The following is a 17472-nucleotide window of genomic DNA, read 5'->3' on the forward strand; positions in this document are numbered from 1 at the left end:
ATGATTAATGTTTATTTATTTACAAACAAGATATATACAGTGTATTACTAAAAGAAATTAAAAACTAGCTTAAATCTAAAATAGGCCCTTGAGGCATTGTACCAAGGATGCTGGCGACATTTCCTCGCTGTATCGCAATGCTGATACGTTGTGCGAGGTAGCCGCCAGCTCTTCGGTCACCAGTTACGTCAACCAGACGCTTCGCGATTTCTGCGAGAAACTTATGCGCGCTGGGACCCCATGGACCTAGAGTACATATTACATATTACGTATTACATATTTATTTAAAAACTTTTCGTAAAAAAATAAAATAGGTCGGCGATCCCGAATAATTCCTGATCCGGACCGCGGTCCGCCATTTAGTGGTGTTTTGGTTTGGCTATTTGGTTAAATAAAACAAATAATTCATGGAACTATTATAAGCGCATATCACATGTGTATACAAATTTTTAACAAAATTCCTGCACACATAAAGACGCTACCATTTAACGAGTTCTAATTTAAATTGAAAAATATATTGTGTAATGCAAGTTTTTATTACATTGATGAATATTTTAATTATAAATTCTAACTATTACTTTATTGTGACATGTAAACTTTTGACATTATAAATTCTAATTTTTACTTCATTTTGACATGTAAACTTCTGACATTATAAATCCTAATTTTAATTATAAATTCTAACTATTACTTCATTATGACATGTAAATTATGACATTATAAATTCTAATTTTTACCTAATTTTGACATGTAAACTTTTGACATTATAAATTCTAATTTTTACTTCATTTTTACATGTAATCTTTTTATATAAGGAAGAAAATTAGATTTAGTTCTATAATAGTTTGATGAACTTATGCGCTGAATTTGAATGACTAACTGACTGTAGATTGAGGCTTGAAACTTGATGTTTGTATTTAATCATTTAAATTTTGATAATATTTTAGTAAACGCGACATTTTGTAACGTATTTTCCTTTGACATGCATGAACTATGTCAATACAAATAATTTTCACATGCCATAAGGCCGAACATATCATGTGTCAATATGTACACTTAATAACATCTACTGTACCATATGTTCTCGTGAATTAAAACAAAAAAAGCGGCCAAGTGCGAGTCGGACTCGCCCATGAAGGGTTCCGTATTTAGGCGATTTATGACGTATTAAAAAAACTACTTACTAGATCTCGTTCAAACCAATTTTCGGTGGAAGTTTACATGGTAATTAATGTACATCATATATTTTTTTTTTAGTTTTATCATTCTCTTATTTTAGAAGTTACAGGGGGGGACACACACATTTTACCACTTTGGAAGTGTCTCTCGCGCAAACTATTCAGTTTAGAAAAAAATGATATTAGAAACCTCGATATCATTTTTGAAGACCTATCCATAGATACCTCACACGTATGGGTTTGACGAAAAAAAATTTTTTGAGTTTCAGTTCTAAGTATGGGGAACCCCAAAAATTTATTGTTTTTTTTCTATTTTTGTGTGAAAATCTTAATGCGGTTCACAGAATACATCTACTTACCAAGTTTCAACAGTATAGTTCTTATAGTTTCGGAGAAAAGTGGCTGTGACATACGGACGGACAGACGGACAGACAGACAGACATGACGAATCTATAAGGGTTCCGTTTTTTGCCATTTGGCTACGGAACCCTAAAAATCTGTGCCATAACCTACTTGTGAGGTTTAAGTCTTTATGTAAGGTCAGCCAGGGCAATTGCAAAGCGGCGTCCCTCTCGTTAGTACTAAATTTAGAAAAGTGCAACAAGCTTTTTAGACGGACTTTATCTTATTCCCGATGAGGAAAGAGAAGACTCGTGGAATGTATGGGGCCCAATATATTCCACGACAGGTAAAACTGACAGCTTATTTGATAGGCAATAGGAACAGGAATAGGAATTATTGTGTAAGAATAATCAACAAAAATGAAATGTATTAGAATAAATTAAATTATTTTCAGAAAATATTTTAATTTGTTTTTATATCAAGTAACAGTATGTATCAGGGGGCGCCATAAGCCTTCAGTAATGTGACGTCCAGGCTCCGTTGTGTACTGGGTGACCAAATGAAACAACTGTTATTGCTCGTGCACTCCGCCAGCAACCCGCACGCCATGACACTTCCCCACGGAGTGAAGCTAGCGGGTAGTTGCGTCGTACTGTTTATTAGGCAACCGTCACATCTCTCCCTTTTTATAACAATTTATTTATTTTACTTTATATATTAACCATGCAACAATAATTCAGTTCCCCACGGAGTGAAGCTAGCGGGTAGTTGAGTCGTACTGTTTATTGTGTAACAAGTAAGAAGTGCATATACTTGGAAAAATTCGACCTATGCCGCTGTGGCCCAGTGGCCGAATGGCACAGGCACCTGCCGCGATAGCAGAGCACGCTGGTTCGATTCCAGCCTGGGGCACTGGAGGCCTTGGTTACTTTTTCTTAGTATATGACATTTATTTAAAGTTTAAAAATGAAATGTGTCGGTGTGTCCTGCTGGGGCTCAATATTTATTTTGGCCTGACGATGATAACGCGAGTTTTAAGGCTTTTGTCCCTACTTTATCCGCAATGCGCGGGTTGGCGTCGTATGTTGACTTAAGACAAGATTTTCTACCTGCTGCCTTTGGGTGACTGATTTTTATACGAGATACCTTGCAACCCGTTTTGCACAATATTTTTCATTTTTTATTTATTTAATATTTTTCATTGCCAGGAATAGCTGTTTCGTGTGTTGTGTAGTTACATAGTATCTATCTAATTCTATGTCTATCTAACGATTCCCTCCAAGATATAGCAATTACACTTTTGGATGTAATATTACTTAAATCCTTTCCCCGAGGATACTCAAGAGTTACAAGTTTTTCTAATCTTAAGTTACAGTTAGCGAGCGAGTCTGAGCTTTTTCGTTGCTGGTTTATTGCTAATTGGTCATTAACTACGAGTTACCTACTAAGATTCTTTCTAGTACTTAGCGAACTCGGCTGAGTCCACTTTGCTACCTACTTATCTTCTCAGCGCGGCTTGAATGTTCTCCCAAGTCCCAAGTACTTTAGCGTAGGTACTGTAGATAGGTACTTCGCGAGTTTTTTTTCCTAATGTAGACTACTAAAAATAAAAGAGAGAACGGGATTTCTACCCGGGTAGGTATAGGTTAGTTTAGTTATTTTTTTGTGATTTGACATTCCTACTCAAACCATCTGTTATTTTTCAATAATTTCATTAGGTACCTACTTAAAACATCGTTATGTGTAAGGTTATGTAGGTTTATCGCAATAAAATGGTTAAACCGGAATATTCCTACGAATGTATATACATATTATAGTTAATAAGTATAGTATACCGCAATATACCTACATATGACCTTATTCATCAACGCGCTTGTAGCCTCAAGTTTATGTATTTGTAATGGCTCCTCTACACGATGGGCCAAAGCCGGCCACTCCAAGGGACGCAGCCACGCGGTAGAATGAGATAGCAATATCACTTGCTCCCTCTAACGCATAAATGCGTCCCTTGGAGTGGCCGGCGTTGGCCCATCGTGTAGAGGAGCCATAAGAATATTATCTAGGTATTATAAAACATAAACTAATTGAGGCTTGTAAAGTTTTATGAAAAACTTGAATAAGGGGGGTACACTGTAACTACCTATTTTTTAATTTTTAACAAGTAGAAACGTCTGCGATCAATGCTATTATTATTAGGTCTTGGTGGCTCAGATGGCAGAGCGCTGGAGTAGGTACCTATCGATCCAGAGGCCGTGAGTTCAAATCTCACCCAAGACAGTAATTTTTCCACTTTTAAATTTGTAACTACCTAGTTATCTAACCAGGGATACGATTACGATACGATTTTGATTCTGATAAAGGGAACCAGTGGCGAAGCATCAAATATCAAATATCTCTACCCCTTGTAGTGGATAAGGCCCATCGGAACATAGGTAAGTACCTATTAAGCCTAAATTCTCTTTGAAAAAACGGTTGACTTAGATTTTCCATCATCAGATCCTGACATAATGGCAATAGAAAACAACATCTTATATATATCCCTCTGCTGACCACAGGCCTCCATTCACGAGAGAGATTGGTCTATAGAGGCTATAGATATTACTTAGTCCCCATGCTGACCCAAAGTGGGTCGAGCTTCACATAGTCTACACCTTTGAATTTCTTCGTCAATGTGTGCAAGTTTCCTCACGGTGCTTTCCATTTCCATCACCGAAAAGGAGTATGATGCACTGTTAAGTAATCCCTTAAAGACAAAAAAGTTTTTTTTTAATTCGGACCAGCCTTCTTCGAGAAATCGGGGAACATCCAATATAAGGAAAGGAAAGAAAATAAAGATGCCGACGAATTGAGAACTTCCGCCTTTTCGAAGTCTATTAATAGTTTATTTGAATCTCGGTATAAATAATCTGGCTTCAAATCCAATTTAGACATTGCTAGTCCCCTAGTCCCACTCAACGGAAACTGTAGTCTCGGGTGCCGTAGTACCTTGTTCAAGGCAGGCAGGGCAGGTAGGTACAATCACCTGCAATAATATGTTACTCTTCGGACGCCGCAAAAATATGTGACATGCTCACAAGACTCTACAAATAAGATCGTGTTAGATATTTTTGCGGCCTTCTTCGTCTAACATATTATTGCAGGTGACTGTACAACCGGATTAGGGACGCTGTTTCATCCTCTAATCTGTCCGTCAACAACGTCCGATATTGTTGTTTGTGTGGGAGAAAGAGGGGCAAGACTAGTGATGTGCCGAGAGTAAAATACCACTTCGGGTATTTTACTGGTAACGGCACATCACTAGGCAAGACAACCAGTAAAATTCGGTACTTTCAATCGTAGTTATCTCGAGGGTTGAAGACCAATATTGCAGATGCCGCCGACACGTCATTTTCGAAATACCTACGAAACACTTGACGTTCACATCACATTGGAATTTACCAGCTGAGGTGAAGCAGAAATGCTCTTTAAAGATATCCAAATTATTATGCAACCCACGCAAAATGACAATTACTTCTTGCAATGCTCTTCATTCACACCGGCATCATTGACTTCATTGAGATTACCCAAGTGCCTATTCGAGATTGAATAAGCGAATGAGTAATGCCAGCAAATAGGTAGCTGCGGTTGAGGACCTAAGGTTACACACATACCTAATACCTATATCTAAGTTTGCAAAGATAAGCACAGCCATGACAAGTAATTAATAATTATTACATAATTAAATAGGTATTTATTACCTTCACTATCGTCCTGGACTTCGACGCGTTCCAAAACTTAAAAACAAAACCAAAAATATCAAAACAAATTCTACCGCGCACTCACAACCAAATACACACACCACAAAACTAAACTGAACACAAACTAAAAACGTTCCAAAATAAAGAAATGTTGTAAATAAACACACTGTCCGGATGCTACAAACCGTGAACTTTATAAGTTTTAAAAGTTGATAGGTTAATTGAAAAGCATTTACATGCACGTGTGCAGAGTACGCGGTGCCGGCTTGCGGACCGGTCGACGCGCGCCGAGTGGCGACTGTCAAACCAGCCAGCTGGCAGATCCACTCTAGCGGCCGGACTGGCAACTAATGACGCTCCATCGAATAAAGACGTAACTTAAATGAAGGCCTATTTTGGTATCATTATATTTATACCTATAAAATTATAACCCTGTCTTAATAATTATTTATTTTTGACCCAGCAGATAACTCGTTAAACATTACATTTTTAATGTGTAGGTTTAGAAGTGCATCTTAGAATGACTGTTGATGGGCAGAGAGCGGATGGAAGACCCAAAAAACGATGGATGGATTGTGTGAAAGAAGATATGAGAAAGAAAGGAGTGCTGAGGTGACACAAGATAGAGGAGAATGGAAGAGAAAAACATGTTGTGCCGACCCCATATGACGTGGGATAAGGGCAGGAGGAAGAAGAGTTTTAGAAGTGCATCTATAATGAATTCCCTGCACGTGCACATACCTGCTGCTGCATCTATGCTGACATTGCCGATTTAAGTAGGTAGTAGAGGCAGGTGGCAGGTTGTACTAAATGTAAGGTAGATGGTGGACTGGTGGTACGTTACATTAGGTACAACACCCACAGGTACCTAAATGTATATTATGTATGTAAGTTAAACACCCCTATAAAGGATGAGGAACCATTATTAATGGGAAATAGTATTAGAAATCCTGTAATACTTATACAGTTTTTATTTACGTTTAGATGTTAAAGTTTGAAGTTTTAGTGAGTATCTACTTAATTTCTGTCTTTTCGATCTGGTCTGGACGAAAGGTCTGGTCTGGTCCAGTCCTTTGTCTTGCTGGTACCTATCGAAAAGACCAGTGGCCTATTTTATAAATCTACAAGTTACAATTTACAAGCGGAAGTCTCGTTCTAACACACAGGGTTAGAAAGAGACTTCCACTTGTAAATTGTAACTTGTAGGCCTTGTAGCTTTATAAAATAGGCCACAGACCGTCTGGTCGATCAAATTGAGTCGGAGAGGCAGCATTTTTTATATAGATAAATAGCAGCATAAATATCATAGCAGAGGGTTGTAAAATTTATTGGGCACGTACGGAAAACTTATTTGTCTTATTATTTTTTATAATTATAACCATATTCGTCTTTATGCCCTTTTACGCTCGCGACCCAAAAGGAGCGACATGGCGGCGGCGCCCCAGAGAGGGGATATTGACTCGCCTCGCAGCCACTGCGCATGCCTCAGCCCATGTGTTACTGTTTGAATTACGCTCAAATTACGCTAAAAAATAATAAAAACCTCTTAAACCTTTCATATTACCAACCTTGCATATCATAAGTAATTGTATAAAGATAAATTTAAGAAACTTATTCCGATGTTTCCAAACCTGCCGCTTGCCTGGGCACCAAAGACTGCACACAACGACCTTGACCCCTAGTAGCGGTAATTTTTAACACCGGCTATTTATTAATTTTTTTAACACGCAATGCGGTGTTAAGTTTTTATGCCAACAGTTCAATACCTGCTTTACTCTAAAATTATAATTGGATACCCTAGGTCCTTTTACATTTTGCTGGTGGGTTGTGTAGGTAGGTAGGTATTTATTTATACTCGGCTCTATGATCCTGGGTGAAAAACTGAAAAAAGTGTTCAGCTTGATAAAGGTTCCATTCCTCTTTACCATGGATATTACCTTATCTGGATAAGTAGTAAATATTATACAATATACAGTAACAATACAACATACAACAACGTATTACCCATTAATAAAAAAGGATGGCGGTCAAACTTAAAATGTTGTACCTATCTGAGCCCTGGCAAAAAGCCGGGATTACGCGAGAATATGATGATGACCCCATAATTAGGCTGTAGCTTTTTTATACTTCCGCGCGGTCTTCCGGCTGGAGAAACGTGGTCGGTGACCCAAAGACTGCTTGCTAACTATACAAGTTGCCGAAATGTAACTAAAATTAAATACGGTACCTACTGAGGTGAATGTGTGTGAAGCGCTAGTGGCCTAGCGGTAAGAGCGTGCGACTTGCAATCCGGAGGTCGCGGGTTCGAACCCCGGCTCGTACCAATGAGTTTTTCGGAACTTATGTACGAAATATAATTTGATACTTACCAGTCGCTTTTCGGTGAAGGAAAACATCGTGAGGAAACCGGACTAATCCCAATACGGGTCTATAGTTTACCCTCTGGGTTGGAAGGTCAGATGGCAGTCGCTTTCGTAAAAACTAGTGCCCACGCCAATTACTGGGATTAGTTGCCAAGCGGACCCTAGGCTCCCATGAGCCGTGGCAAAATGCCGGGACAACGCGAGGAAGATGATGATGACTGAGGTGAATGTGTGTGCAGCCTATCAGAGGCAATAAAATTCGCAGTTAGCAGGTAAGTGCGAGGAATCCTGAGTATGCGCGACAGCGTCGACAATGGCCACCATACGGTATTGGTAAACGGTAGAGATCACAACCGACTACGTTGCAAATTTGACACTAAGGGCCAGTTGCACCAACCACATTTGACAGACTGATCAACGTCAACCGGCGCGCCCCGGCGCATTACTATGAAACTTTCCATACATAAAAATATAGCCCACTCTTTAGCGTTACGAATAGTTTGGTCGCCAAACTATTCGTAACGTCAAACTTTGGTGCAACCGACCTTTACACTTTCCAACTCCAAACAAGATGGAAGACAACGGCAACCCCAGAACAAAGGTAGTACTACTGCTGAAAGATTATCTTTCATATTAGGATAGGATAGGATAGGTAGGTAGGTGACCTATGAATGATCATGAGTTTTAAAAAGTATCCGTAGACGAAATCATTAGGTGTAGGGCTAATGGAAAAAATACGTGGATACCATTACGATAAGTACATAGATTAAAAGAAAGAGAGTAAGACAAAATGATCAACACAGACGCACTTCCATTGCCTTTGAAGAGAGTGTTAAAAAAATACAAGGCTTCAATGACCAATATGATCATATAAAATAGGTATATTTATCGCATAAGAATAAGATCAAGTTCCAACATCCAAGTTAAATCCCCAGATAGCTAAGTGCAGACGCGGCGGGCGACAGCGCTGGCACGCGGCCAAAGATTCCTCGCGCGAATGTCACTTTTTTCTCAGTTTTCGCCTTCGATGGCGGCTCGGCCGGCAAGCCGAACAGGCGCGTTGATGATGGGTTCCATTACTTCCGTTTATGACGAGTGGATCAAGCCAGAAATAAAATAAAAATCTTGGATGGTTTTACCAATATCACTGCTTCAATGACTGAGCAATAAAAAATCTGCCCAGAGGTTTCAAAATGCATTTTGATAATAAAACTGATTTGTTTGACTGTGTTCCTAATTTCTACCTTCATTTATTTTTACACCACATAGTACCTACTTACTTAATATACTCGTATTTTTGTAATGTTCCTATATTTAAACGAATCAAATCTTGAATGTTACATACCGACTACAACACCAAGGAACGCTAAAAACTGAGGAAGTCATTACTTAGATTTATGGAATCAAAGGAAAAAGTCTATTGTGTAAAATTGTGTCACTTCCCGTTAGGCGCCCTAACCAGGCCTTTATCAACCACATACATACATACTGGTACGCGGCACGCCTACTATACTGTAATGTATTTTGGTTTATTTTCACAATAGAATTAGGAATCAATGTGATGGCTTTTACGATATTTGGAGACAGGCAAAGCCATAGGGCGGAGTGATTTTATTGAGGCAATTACATTTGTAAAGACCACATATATATATAAATATTAATTTTTGATTGAAATAAATAGAAGCATGGTTATTATTGCTCATTTATTACTAAGGTTCACTGAGAAGCTATTTCATAAAAAACTTGTAAAAGGTTCAGATTATTTATCTCCTCTGTTATTTTCTTTCTTAATATAGGTTATTTTTAATGGGTGTTTAGATAAAAGTTAAATATAAAAAAAACATACAACAACAATACAACATAAATAAACATGTTATAAAAACCTAACCTAGGGTGCCGCCAGCAGCGGGGCAGAACCCAAGCTGCCGGTGGTCAGGGCCGCAGAGAGAGCAACCGACTGACTATCGGCGACGTTTCCAGACTATCGCCTTCTGCATGTGATCCTTGAGCAAACCACCTAGCGAAAGTAAGGTGTTGATCGACTCTTCGTTATGAGACCGTTCGCTGAAAATACTATCGGGATAAGTTCTCTCTAATCTTCTATTCTAAATAAGCGTGTTGATAAAATGTGTTACAAATTTTTACTAAAAACTTCTGTTATTGTTGTATCTTGGCTGACGGGACAGAATGACAAGAGATATATACATTTCGATTTATCGTATTTTATCTGTGTAGGTTCGTAGGTATCGTATTTTACCTACTCGTATACTGTAACTTTAAATTTGAAAACCATTAGGTACTTTAAGATATTTTTCACCAAGAAACGTTCTCTCATCAACTCGCGACGCGGAAGGAAAATCGAATTTCAGCATTTTCATTTCCCGACTTCTCGTTGGCACGAAGAAAAATATCAAACTTCTTTCCTTTGAGAAATTCAATTTATTTACTGTACAACTATGGGTGCTATCTTTTCCATCAAAAACGGCAATAGATTTAATATGAAGAGTGATATAGTGACACAAAGCGTTTCGTTGTCGTGGCGCAAGCGATTGTCACCTAGGCTTGGCTAGGCCCGTGAGGGTTTAAATATTTGAGACAAATGTGTCCGCGACTTTCTCCGTAGGTACCATAGAGGTCCTTGATTTGTCCCTACTACCTTAACAATCTTGAATTTAATTTAAACTCTCACATCTACTTTGGCTATGGGACTAAGACTAAGAAGAAGATTTTACATAAGTACTTACATATACTTGAAGTATTAATAGGAAAAATATTTTTTGCAACTAAATAATCTGTGGATCATCTTAGCAAGAAAATTAATGCAAGAATATAAAAATTATTCAGATCCGTAAACTTTCGTTCAAGTCACCTACCTAGGTACCTACAACTAACTTGTACTTACTAAGTAAATTTGCGTTCCGCGTAGTATTTTCCAATGTGTTATACCTATAAATATAATCTTATACCTTTAAACGAGCAATTCATGTATATTTATATCTATACTTATATATTTATTATTTCGGAGATCTCGGAAACGGCTCTATCGATTTTGATGAAATTTGCTAAGTATACGGGGGTTTTTGGGGGCGGAAAATCGATCTAGCTAGGTCTTATCTCTGGGAAAACGCGCTTTTTTGAGTTTTTTTATATGTTTTCCGAGCAAGCTCGGGCTCCCAGATATTTATTATCATTGATACACTCTCGTAATGCTATTCCGCACGATGCGGTGGTTTCCATGAACTTCTAACCGTAAAAGGCTAACTTCGTAGTTAAGTAAATTATCCGTAAGAGGGCGCAGTAACACGTTGCTCTTTTGGTACACAAACTTAGAGAAGGAACAGCGTGGGTTCCATGTTGTTTCTTTACTTTGATAATAGATGGCGGTTTCCTTCATATTTGAAAAACTAACATTTTTGAACATATTGTTCCTACTAGCTAATAGCTATTCAATTAAAATGTCGGCGCATGTTGCCCTGGTCCTACTTCGGATCTGCTTCGCTGTCCCCAAGCTCACGTACTTTTTGCGCACCGTTCCGGCTTGGCTTCACCCTGAAGAGTTGGATTCTTTTGACAGAGTGTTAAGGGAGTCTGTGGAATCCTTACTTAACGTCTCCCTCGATCTTGACCGTTGGGATCTGGCGTCTTTGCCGATTCGGAGTGGTGGGCTGGGTATACGGCGCGCGCGAGACGTGAGTCTTCCTGCGTTCTTGGCATCGGCGGGTGGGGTTGTGGACCTGGTTACTCGAATTTTGGGGTCAGATGGTAATAGGGTAGCCATACCGTACTCGGTCGATGCTTTGGAAGCCTGGATGGCTCTCAATCCGGGTAAGTCGGTGCCCGAGAGGCCAGAATTTCAACGGTTGTGGGACGACGTTGGGGTGAAGCGAGTGTTTGATGGCCTGTTGGAGCGGTCTTCGGGGGCGGATCGAGCAAGACTTCTTGCAGGGTCGAGGCCGGAGTCAGGGGCGTGGTTGCTTGCGTTGCCTTCCCCGCATTTAGGCACCCTCCTCGACAACGATTCGTTGCGGGTGGCTGTTGCTCTTCGCTTGGGCTGCGATGTGTGCGTTCCTCATTTTTGCATCTGCGGCGCCATGGTGGAGAGCAATGGCCACCACGCTCTGAGTTGTTGCCGATGTGCGGGAAGGTTCCCACGCCATCACGCTCTAAACGACATCATACGCAGAGCGCTAGTCTCGGCAAATGTGCCTTGTTTGCTTGAGCCCCCGGGCCTTAGCCGGTCTGATGGGAGGAGGCCGGATGGCATGACGTTGGTGCCTTGGCAGAAAGGGAAGTGCCTGCTGTGGGACGCAACATGCGTCAGCACTTTTGCTGCTTCGCACTTGAGTCGCACAGTAGGTCTAGCGGGGGCAGCTGCTGAGATAGCTGCTCTTAGAAAGCGGGAAAAGTACGCGTGCCTAGGTGGTTATTTGTTTGTTCCGCTCGCGGTGGAGACCACTGGGTGTTGGTGCTCGGAGGCGCGGTCCTTCTTTAGGGAGCTCGGGAGTCGCTTGCGAGAGAGGGGACTTGATCCCCGCTCCGGGTCATTCCTGGTGCAAAGGTTATCTATTGCGATTCAACGCGGAAACGCAGCGAGCGTGTTGGGGACTTTTGCGCCTGGAATGACTCGGGGTGGGTTATTTGATTAGTTACCTAGTATTAGTACCTAGCTATTAGTTTTATGTTAAGTGTCTTGGTTTAAATGTAGTAGTTTTTAAGGTTTTTTTTATTATTGTATTTTTTGACATGTATTAAAATGTTATATGTATATAAAACTCATTGTATAGGTACTTTAAAAATATGTTTTATAAAAACACTGATTTAAACTTTCACGATTATATTATTAAATCTAAAACCATCATTGGTAAATCTTAAAAAGTTAGATACGCGATTAAAGTCCCGTTGTAAAATTTAATAATGTTTTATAATGTTACGTTTTCTTTATTCTAAAAGTGTTAACTTATAAATTAAAATTGACTTTACTTCTAACTATCTAAACTATAAATTAAGTAAATTACGATTAATCTATATATTTAATAAGAAGCTTCCTGTCGATGCTGATGACACCTTTTTAGGGTTCCGTAGCCAAATGGCAAAAAACGGAACCCTTATAGATTCGTCATGTCTGTATGTCTGTCTGTCTGTCTGTCTGTCCGTCTGTCCGTCTGTCCGTCTGTCTGTCCGTCCGTATGTCACAGCCACTTTTCTCCGAAACTATAAGAACTATACTGTTGAAACTTGGTAAGTAGATGTATTCTGTGAACCGCATTAAGATTTTCACACAAAAATAGAAAAAAAACAATAAATTTTTGGGGTTTCCCATACTTCGAACTGAAACTCAAAAATTTTTTTTTTCATCAAACCCATACGTGTGGGGTATCTATGGATAGGTCTTCAAAAATGATATTGAGGTTTCTAATATAATTTTTTTCTAAACTGAATAGTTTGCGCGAGAGACACTTCCAAAGTGGTAAAATGTGTGCCCCCCCCCCTGTACTTAACTTCTAAAATAAGAGAATGATAAAACTAAAAAAAATATATGATGTACATTACCATGTAAACTTCCACCGAAAATTGGTTTGAACGAGATCTAGTAAGTAGTTTTTTTTTATACGTCATAAATCGCCTAAATACGGAACCCTTCATGGGCGAGTCCGACTCGCACTTGGCCGCTTTTTTGACCTCTCTTAAACAACGGTTGCATAAAATAATATTTTGTATTCTTTTGTAAGTGTTTTTATATTTGACTTTTATATTCCTATTATAAGTGACCTAGCCTAAGAAGGAAAATAAAGAAAGAACAATAATATATTATAATAGGTAATTTATGTTTCCTGCAAAAAGTAAGCAAGTTGCAAGTTTTCTGTAATCTATAGATTTGGATTTACCATCAATGTACCTAAAGCAAAAACTCTGTATACGTCTATGCAGAGATGTGAAAAATACTTTATAAAAAGTATTTAAATACAAAATGCAAATACTTCCTTGATATACTATTTCAAATGCAAAATACAAAATAGTTTTTGAATTTATATTTAAAATACAAAATACGAAATAGGTATTTTCAAAATACTTTTTTTAAATACAAATACTTTGCGATAAAAGGTACTCTAAATAGTGAATACCTAGTCTGAATTAAAAAGTATTACTCGGAATTTCCGAGTTGAAAAGACTCTCTTTATTCTTTGAAAACAGTGTGCCAATCAGCCCTCTATCTAAAGTGCAAATTTCTAGTTGTTTGCTCATATTAACCGGAAGGATGGATGGATGATGGTTTTTAACAGCCAATTTTTAAAAGCATTAATTTAGATATGTAATGTTTTACAGCTAGTATAGGTAATACCTCTCGTTAGTGTAATGAAAACGTCATGTTTGTGTTTCACCAGGGCAGAAAAGTTTGTTCTCCTCTCGTGCCTCGCAACACTCAAGATTCTTCTTTTTTAACCACTGCGCTACTCTTGTGGTCATGTGCGACGTTACTAAACATATTCAACAGTTCCATGTTAAAGAATGAGAGAGTTCCCAGGATAACCAAGATTGTAACATCAGAAGAGATTGTAACTCCTACCTAAATTACCTACTATAAAGTATTTTGTATTTTGAAAATAGAAAATAGGTCCCAAAAACTATTTCAAATAAAATACAAAATAGTTTTCTTCTAAAGGTATTTAAATACAAAATAGGTATTTTGCATTTTGTATTTGCATTTTAAATACAAGTATTTCAAATAAGTCACATCTCTGCGTCTATGTGACATGTTTTTGTACACGTGTTTAGGCAAAAGCTATACAAATCATCTGACAATGGAGACCATCATTACCATAACTCGGCACTTCCCTGAAATTTCCTATCTTTCCTTCAATCTTCTACCGCGACAGGTGAAAGGTTATGAATAGACTGTTATTCTTTTCCTTGATGTTTTGTATGCTGCCTAAAGGTAGGTATTTTAATAATGATTTCTGTGATGCTCAAAATTTTCCATTTACTTCGATAATATCAACTAACTGAGTGGTCAAATAATTAACATCTCGCTCGACTATTCTGCTGTCGGTATATAAGAAAACTATGGGTACTGCTCGTGCTACACATTTGGAAGTATACATACCTATTCGCCTATGTATTTATGTTAATCATGTCTCCAAACTTGGCATTTCGACTGTAAAAAGTATGACTAATATGATATAAATCATGAATAAAACTTAGCATGTTAAAGTGCGTTTATTGGTGGGAAATATTAGGAGTACCAGTCCTTTTAGGACATGAGTAACAGGGACTTGAAAAGTAATGGTAAGGGAGGAAAACAAGTTGTGTCATTTTAGTATTTAGGTAAACGTTGACTACGACTAGGCGAGCTAGGCGTTTAAGAGCCAACAGGAGTGGTCATTTCTCCATACAAACGTACTCGACTGTTTCCTCCGTGGGTTTTGAAGCTAGAGCAATGATTTTTTCAACACAGATTAATATTGTCAATATCTGTGTCGGACCGTTTTGCTTTTTTTGATATTTTTGTTTTTTAAGGCGCTAGAGCCCTTCAAAAATGGCCAAAATGGCCTAATTGACTATGCCGCAATGAGAGGCGTGCTATTCAAAACTGACATCAATTAGTCAAAAAAGGAAAACGGTCCGACACAGATAATGTCATAATTATTTAGATTTCCAAATTTGGTTACGATTGGTTAAGTTTTGGAGGAGGAAACAGTCGAGTACGAAACCTCGATTTTTGATATTTTTACGCAGGATTTTTCGCCTTGTCCTTATCGCACTAGTTTTAGGAGCCGCTTCCGTCAGCGAGACGGGTATATTTACCTAAAATATTTAAATCTTAGCTCCTGTTGGCTTAGCAACTTCTGCTGCTGACTGTACTTAATATCCATTTCAAAAACAATGGAAAAGCATAATGAATATTTCATATTATAAAAACTAAATTAGAGCACTTACTGAAAAGGTACTTTGAACCAAGGCTCCGCTTTTTCTCTCTCAACTTATTCTTGAGTATTCTCCTCTTCAGACGGCTAAGCACCATGTCGGCTTCGTCCACACTTTCAGACGACGAAGTGCGGACAATCCCGAAGGTTTCCGACACGGAGTGACTCCGCTGTCTCATGGTCACACTCTCTAAATGATTCCGTGGTTCGATTTCTGATAAGCCACGTCTGTACATTTTTAGGCGTTTATTCATTTCACAAGCCGTCGCCGCGTCCGCGGGAATATTAATGAATCCTTTCTCTGATGTGTTGTCCCGTGTTTTTTGAAGACGTAATTTACGTAAAAAAGATTCGGGTGAGTCGTGGTACTTCAATGCTTCGGGAGAATTTAGTGAAGATTTCATTGTTTTTTGCCGGTGTACAACAAACCAATCCGGATTAGACCCGGACCGCGAGGGTAAGCTTTTTAAGTAAGTGTTCAGGAACGATACTTTATTGTGGGGCCCATTATACAAAACTCCAGAATTGGAACGCGCCAAAGTGTCATTTTTATGCTCTTTTGTGGAACCTCTTCTTTGAATGGCATCTTTCAATGACTGGGATTTATGAAGCATTGTGCCTATTTCAATTTCAGATTCGTTCATTTTTGCATCAATTGAAAATTCAGGCGAACTTTCTGTTGAAGTTATGCCATTCATTTTCAATATTGACTTGGTTTCGGTTTCATTCGATATTGGATTCGTGTCATCGATACAGCTTTCGTCGTCAGAACTTTTGTAACTGCTAACTTCACTAGCGCCTTCGGACTGGAAAGGGGTGGTTTCGAGGCTATTTATTTGCAAATTAGAAAAGTTCGTGTTTAATGTGAGTTTACTTGGAATGTTTGTTACACTGCCGCAATTTCGTATAACGTAACGTTTATTACCTCCCTCAACGTTATCGTTAATTACGACAGGCGTACGAAATACTCTTGTATAAATGTTGTCTCCAGCGACGGAATTATGTTTCCTAATCGAGTTCTTGCCAATGTAATGTTTGAAATCTTTCTCTCGCAACGACTGGCTTCCCCTGACGTAGTGATCTTCGTAAGTCTTTATGGAAACGTTTTCATCATTTGTCTCCACGAGGAGATTTCCTTCACTATCAAAAAGTTGTATCGTAGGAAATCTGATCCCAGGAGACAGATTTCGCGTCCGTAATTCCCATTTTTGTTGGCAGGGCTTTCTCAGCTGAATTCGAATTACATTGTCATCGATTATGGGAACGTCACTATGATCACCGTCTTTCTTTTCGGACATGTTGATGATTTTCTTGATTGTTTGTCAATAACACGTTACGTTTTTATCAGCTAACGCTTGTTTATTTACAGTCAGCTGTTCAGTGTTAATTTTGGCGCGTCGCCAGGCGAAGCGTTTCACCCGCATTCTCGTTAAAATAGTTCCAATGTCATATTTGTTTTTCACCCGAAAAATAAAATATATAAGGAACACAAAAATGGCATATTTTAACTAGGAAACTAGTATCACAGACACTCGGTCACTTTAATACACTGTAAAACTAAAACGATTACTGCATGAATACGACACTGTAACAAACAGGCGGTGTTGATTGTGTTGAAAACTGTTGCATAAGCTCGCGTGCCGTGATTGCGCGTAATTGCATCGTCTAATGAGTACTGGGATTTAATTTGCGTCAGTTGGCCAGATCTGATTATCAGAGTTGGGTAGATTGGATACGTGGAATCGATCGATCGAGTACGCGCCCGCGCGGTCGCAATGTCTCGCGCGTTTTTCGGTGGTTCCGCGCTTGTTTTTGGACGTTCGCGTCTCCGGACATTTCTGCACTGCGGGCTAACAGTGAAATAGATGCGAGACACTATAAATAGAGACCGCCGTGCTGGCCGGCTCCCCTTGAACCTATGTGTATGAAA

At 38.9% G+C, this 17472-nt stretch overlaps 1 protein-coding gene and 1 non-coding gene across 4 annotated transcripts in view; one reads left to right on the forward strand and one right to left on the reverse strand.

Annotated features, from left to right (window-relative positions):
- LOC134649151 (uncharacterized) overlaps positions 1-17107 on the reverse strand; it is a 110706-nt gene extending 93599 nt beyond the window's left edge. For 2 of the 3 annotated variants that reach the window (XM_063503872.1, XM_063503866.1), the window contains exon 1: positions 15556-17106. In XM_063503872.1, the coding sequence (XP_063359942.1) occupies positions 15556-16840 (1285 nt within the window). In that variant the 5' untranslated portion in view covers positions 16841-17106. Of the gene's footprint in view, positions 1-15555 lie in introns of all 3 variants that reach the window. The other variant, XM_063503879.1, reaches the window with a different exon arrangement.
- On the forward strand, positions 3717-3797 carry Trnap-agg (transfer RNA proline (anticodon AGG)). Its single transcript is given in 2 exon segments — positions 3717-3753; positions 3762-3797. It is a non-coding gene; the product is annotated as a tRNA-Pro (tRNA).
- Positions 17108-17472: the final 365 nt, after the last annotated feature.

Source organism: Cydia amplana, chromosome 1 (genome assembly GCF_948474715.1).
Source record: "Cydia amplana chromosome 1, ilCydAmpl1.1, whole genome shotgun sequence".
NCBI lineage: Eukaryota > Metazoa > Arthropoda > Insecta > Lepidoptera > Tortricidae > Cydia > Cydia amplana.